Source organism: Tachysurus fulvidraco, chromosome 19 (genome assembly GCF_022655615.1).
Source record: "Tachysurus fulvidraco isolate hzauxx_2018 chromosome 19, HZAU_PFXX_2.0, whole genome shotgun sequence".
Taxonomy (NCBI): Eukaryota; Metazoa; Chordata; class Actinopteri; order Siluriformes; family Bagridae; genus Tachysurus; species Tachysurus fulvidraco.
Window position 1 is genome coordinate 4,564,635 of NC_062536.1, and position 5,000 is coordinate 4,569,634.

The window sequence follows — 5,000 nt, forward strand, 5'->3', positions numbered from 1 at the left end:
TGTAATATACACTAGCTTTAAGATGACCTACAGTGTGGACAGAGAGGTATATATATACACACACACACACATATATATATACGTGTGTGTGTGTATGTGTGTGTGTGTGTGTGTGTTTAGATTTTTAGATTTCTAAATTCTATTTTTTCCTGAAGTGTTCTGTCCTGTCGAATGTAAAGTCATGTACACAGGTGTGTGTTTTCTGCTTCATAGGGCAGGATGTCAGTGGTGTATTGGACAGCGCAGCGGTCGATACCAGCATTCTAGAGCAATATCTCAGCAATGATATCGACCCCACTTTGTAAGTACTAAGTACATCGTTCCTATTTGCAGTGCTTCCTTATATGAAATGACTGAAATAAAACACACCTTCACACACTGCTACATTAATAACACTTATAAATCAGGCAAAGAACAGAAAAATAAACGTGTGAAACACACACTGTTCGCATGTTCAATGTCACGCTCATGCTCTCGTTATATAACTCAGATTAGGGATGAATTTTCTGAATCGGAGAAAACACCGTGCTACTGAAATCATTTCTATCCTGAACGTATACAGTACAGTATATTCCTGTGAAGCTGCTTTGTGACCATTTTCATGCTCTTTAAATAAAAATCTATAGAACATAACTATAAATAGATCGAATGTGCAAAGCGTTCTTCTGTAATCAATACAAATTCAGCATTGTCAAATTGATGCTATTGTCAAATAGCAGGCTTTTATCCGGTGAATCGGTTTTGCTTTGGAGTTCATAAAGTCACTGCGTTGTTGATTGATTCTCTGTAACAACATGCCACGTATTTAACTCCACACCTACTGTGTAGTTCAGGGGTCTTGAACCTTAGCCGCAAAAAAAGGTGCCAAAAACGACACCATGTACTTGATGTACAGTAGTGCATGAGATTTTTTCACTGTTTCTTTGAATCATGTCTTTTTTTTTTTTTTTTTTTACAGTATGTTACCCGAATCACCTCCAGATTCGGCTTCAGAGCCGTGTTCACCTCCACAAATTCCAGGTAACAACCAGAAGCATAATATATTCGCGATCAGGCAAAAACCTTTTGGGCTCATTATGAAATAAAACAATCATTTAAATATCTCTTTGGGCTAAAAATGTCCTTGTTATCCTGATACCCTGAGACATGCTTTGTCATGATGCCACTCGCTGTTTTTCCTCCAGATGTCCACTTTGCATCAGATTTATCCTCTGAGCAGCTGGCTCCTGGCCTGCGCACCACAGCCGGACAGATTCCTGCTCCTTTCTGTCATCTTAAGGCTCCACCATCCTCTGAGTATGATATGGTGAACTCCATGAAGCATATAAAGAGCAAATCACCTGCTACAGCTCTGAACGTGTGTGATTCATCCATACACTGTTCGTACAGCAGTCCTAATGAGAGCTGCATACAGAGCGCCGGGCCACCGGTACAGCATGACCCAATAGATGCAGTCAGAGGCTACACAGAAGCTGCCACTTCCAGCACGTCTCCATGCCTTTTACCTCATGTATGTGTGGATCCATACATGGCCTCCAAAGCTGGTCTGAGCACAGGGTGAGGAATGTTTCTGTCTAAATTGTGTTACTTCAACAGAATAATTAGAATATTTGTAAATGATCTGATTTGATACCTACTAGTTGGGGTGCACGGTGGCTTAGTGGTTAGCACGTTAGCCTCACACCTCCAGGGTCGGGGGTTCGATTCCCGCCTCCGCCTTGTGTGTGTGGAGTTTGCATGTTCTCCCCGTGCCTCGGGGGTTTCCTCCGGGTACTCCGGTTTCCTCCCCCGGTCCAAAGACATGCATGGTAGGTTGATTGGCATCTCTGGAAAATTGTCCGTAGTTTGTGTGTGTGTGAGTGAATGAGAGTGTGTGTGTGCCCTGTGATGGGTTGGGACTCCATCCAGGGTGTATCCTGCCTCGATGCCCTATGACGCCTGAGATAGGCACAGGCTCCCCGTGACCCGAGAAGTTTGGATAAAGCGGTAGAAAATGAATGAATGAATGAATACCTACTAGTATGAAAATATTTCATTCAATTCAAAAACATTGTCACAAAGAGGCTTGACAGAAATATATACATTCAGAACAGAAATTAGAAATTTAAAACTGATCCCAGGCCAAATGGAAAAAAGTGGAAGAATAGTCAATTACTGTACAACCACAGTCGATCTTGATTTCAAGCAAATAAATGGGATTAAATCTAATGAATGTGTGTAGTTAGTGCAGACAGAGTGTCAGTGAGAAACAAATCATTTCTGTTGTAAGATATTTTACAAAGACTGAGAGAGGGATTAGGGAGTTTATAAGGTCTGTACAGAAAGGTGTGAACATCACAGTCATTTTGTTTCCCATGAAAAGACTGATAAAAAGATGAAAAATGTGTCTTTCTATCTTTCTATCTTTCTTTCTTTCTTTCTTAATTACTTTCTATTTTATTATGTAATTAGGATGGAAATGATGAAACCTGGCAACCCATGTTAATGCTATTTGCCCCTGTGTATACCCCTCTCCTGCTGTATGAAGCACAGCTGAACAATGAGCCTGTGTTGTATTATTCCGTAAAGGATTACATGAAATCGTCATTGTCTCCATTCCTATTTTTCAACAGGGAAACGTTAGCTGAAAAGAATAAGAGAAAGCGTTCAAACTCCTTCGATGTAAACACACCTGACAGCCAGTGGAGAGACCAAGCCAGCGTTTGGACCAAGCCTTCATTTTGTGGGTGTTTAACGTATTAAATGATGAACACCATATTCACTATCAGCTGATGAAGAAGTCTGAAATTCGAAATATTTCTTTGTGTCATGTTGTTTGTAGGTCCTGAGAGGGCTGTGTGTAACATGCCAGGCTATGAGGGTGATGTCCAAGCAGCAGGTTCAGCAATGACATACCAGCTTCTGAAATGGGACCGCTATCAACCGAGCCAGTGGAGCAGCCTCTACAACAGCAGTCACCAAATTCTGTATGCTTTTACATGCACACTCACAACACCATCTAGCCCAAAGGTTTTAATAATAAACAGCACAGGATCAATCATAGTATTAAAAAAAAAACAGTGTATAATAACATGATGGCCTAATGTGTGTTTTTTAATCCATCCAAATGGATGTTTTTTTTAAATTATTATTATTATTAATCCTCAGTCCCTGGAAATGACGTCTATAATGACTTTATGAACGAGTTTCCTAACCGCCTGGAAACGAGCACATCAGCCTGCTATGCATAATAAGACAACAATGTCCTGATTTTTTCCCTATTTAGAGTAGGAAAAAACTGTATCTTTAATGTCACTCAAAAATGCTCATATATTTGAGACCACCTTTGTTAAAGACCACAACTCCACACATTTCATGGTAACATATTGGGCAACAATGAGGAGTGTTCGGTGGAACTCGTTCAGCTTAGAAGGCCTTGTTCTTACACACTTTTTTCAGTTCAGTCCACACTTTTCGGTGAGATTCGACTCAGGGCTTTATCATGGTTCGCTTTGTGTGTGTGTGCCATTTCTTTACAACTTTAGAGCTATATTTATTAGGTTTATTGTCCTGGGTCCTGGAAGACCCAGCTGTGAACAAAGTTTTTTTCTGCCTGTTTGGTGTCATGAGCTGTTGCTTCAGAATTTTTCGTTTAATTTGTGCAGAGCATCGGCCCCTTTTCCACAACATGATGCTACCACCCCCATGCTTCACAAGTGGGAAAGTGTAATTAAAAGCCTCACTTGTTTCATAGCAATATGGCCAAACAGATATTTTCTTTCATCTAATTTAAAGGCTTTGAAAAGACTTCTGCAGGGCTCTCAAGTTCTGAAGACAGGCAAGCGTGACATCTCCAACCCCCACACGTGCACAACACACACCAAGTCAGGCTGTTTCGTGTTGAGGTTTTGTTCAAACCGACCATCCAAAATACCCTCTCTAATGAATATATATTTTTTTTCATTGGTTGTTAAATCTTACCCAGATAGTGCTATTTTCTGATTGGGTATTGTGTAGCCTCTTTTTTTTTTTTTTTGATTGGTTGATAAGTGTCAGGCTCGACTAAGAACAGAGAAGCGCTTGATTCCTGCCCGGTTCCATAGAGACAGCGGTGCGGACTGATACGTTTTGGGCGCTGCGGCTTATTAAATATATGATAAATAGTCAAAAGCGTGAGAAAAAACCCAAATGTGTGACTGTCATGCTCAATGCGTGACACATGACAGCCTGCTTCTGCATTTCATCACAGAATCTTAAGGCTCTCTTAATCCTATCTGATGCCCCCAGCTGCTTCCCTAACCTTAACCCTAACCATTTGTTGTTGTTTTGGGGCTCAGTTGAATCTTTCAGACCAAAACTTGATTTACTTTGTGACTCTTTTCTGAGTGATGTGGTGTCTTTGTGGTCTCAGTGTCTTCCAAACTTCCAGATCTTTTAAAGAGACAGTCAGCTTGATTCAACTACCTTCAAACCTCAAAATGACATGTGGTCATGTGAAAGCAATTAAATGCCCTAGTTGACTTGCCAAAAGAAATACATGGCATGTTAGCATGAAACGTGTGGAGATGTCTTGGCCTAGGTGTATATAAAATCTCTGTTCACTTTACAGCCCGTCACCAGGTTACCACGTGGACACAGATAAAGGGTTTAGCTACTCAGCAGCTGATGAAGCATTCGTGTGCCAGAAGAAAAACCACTTCCAAGTCACAGTACACATCGGCATGGCCGGAGACCCCGTATATGTGAACACACCAGCAGGTCCTATGCCTGTAGACAGCTTCCAAGTGAAAGTCTTCGGAATTAAGGTTCGGTATAATCTCTGTGAGAAAAAAAAATCTTCTGGAGTTACTCCAAATAAAATAAACATAAACCAGCCGGTTTAATCCGGTCTACTGAATTCCCATTTCTTTCTGTTTTAGCTTGAGGCTCAGAACCATCACATCACCATCGAGCAGTCACAATCAGACCGCAGCAAAAAACCTTTCCTTCCAATCCAGTAAGTTCTCATTTTAGATTTCTAC

At 40.9% G+C, this 5,000-nt stretch overlaps 1 protein-coding gene across 3 annotated transcripts in view; it reads left to right on the plus strand.

Annotated features, from left to right (window-relative positions):
* Window positions 1-5,000, plus strand: part of LOC113645930 (myelin regulatory factor-like protein) — a 26,957-nt gene that overhangs the window by 7,381 nt on the left and 14,576 nt on the right. For 2 of the 3 annotated variants that reach the window (XM_047804006.1, XM_027151901.2), the window contains exons 3-9: window positions 214-301; window positions 959-1,020; window positions 1,185-1,557; window positions 2,613-2,722; window positions 2,822-2,966; window positions 4,589-4,784; window positions 4,899-4,975. In XM_047804006.1, the coding sequence (XP_047659962.1) occupies window positions 214-301; window positions 959-1,020; window positions 1,185-1,557; window positions 2,613-2,722; window positions 2,822-2,966; window positions 4,589-4,784; window positions 4,899-4,975 (1,051 nt within the window). The remainder of the gene's footprint in view (window positions 1-213; window positions 302-958; window positions 1,021-1,184; window positions 1,558-2,612; window positions 2,723-2,821; window positions 2,967-4,588; window positions 4,785-4,898; window positions 4,976-5,000) is intronic. The other variant, XM_047804005.1, reaches the window with a different exon arrangement.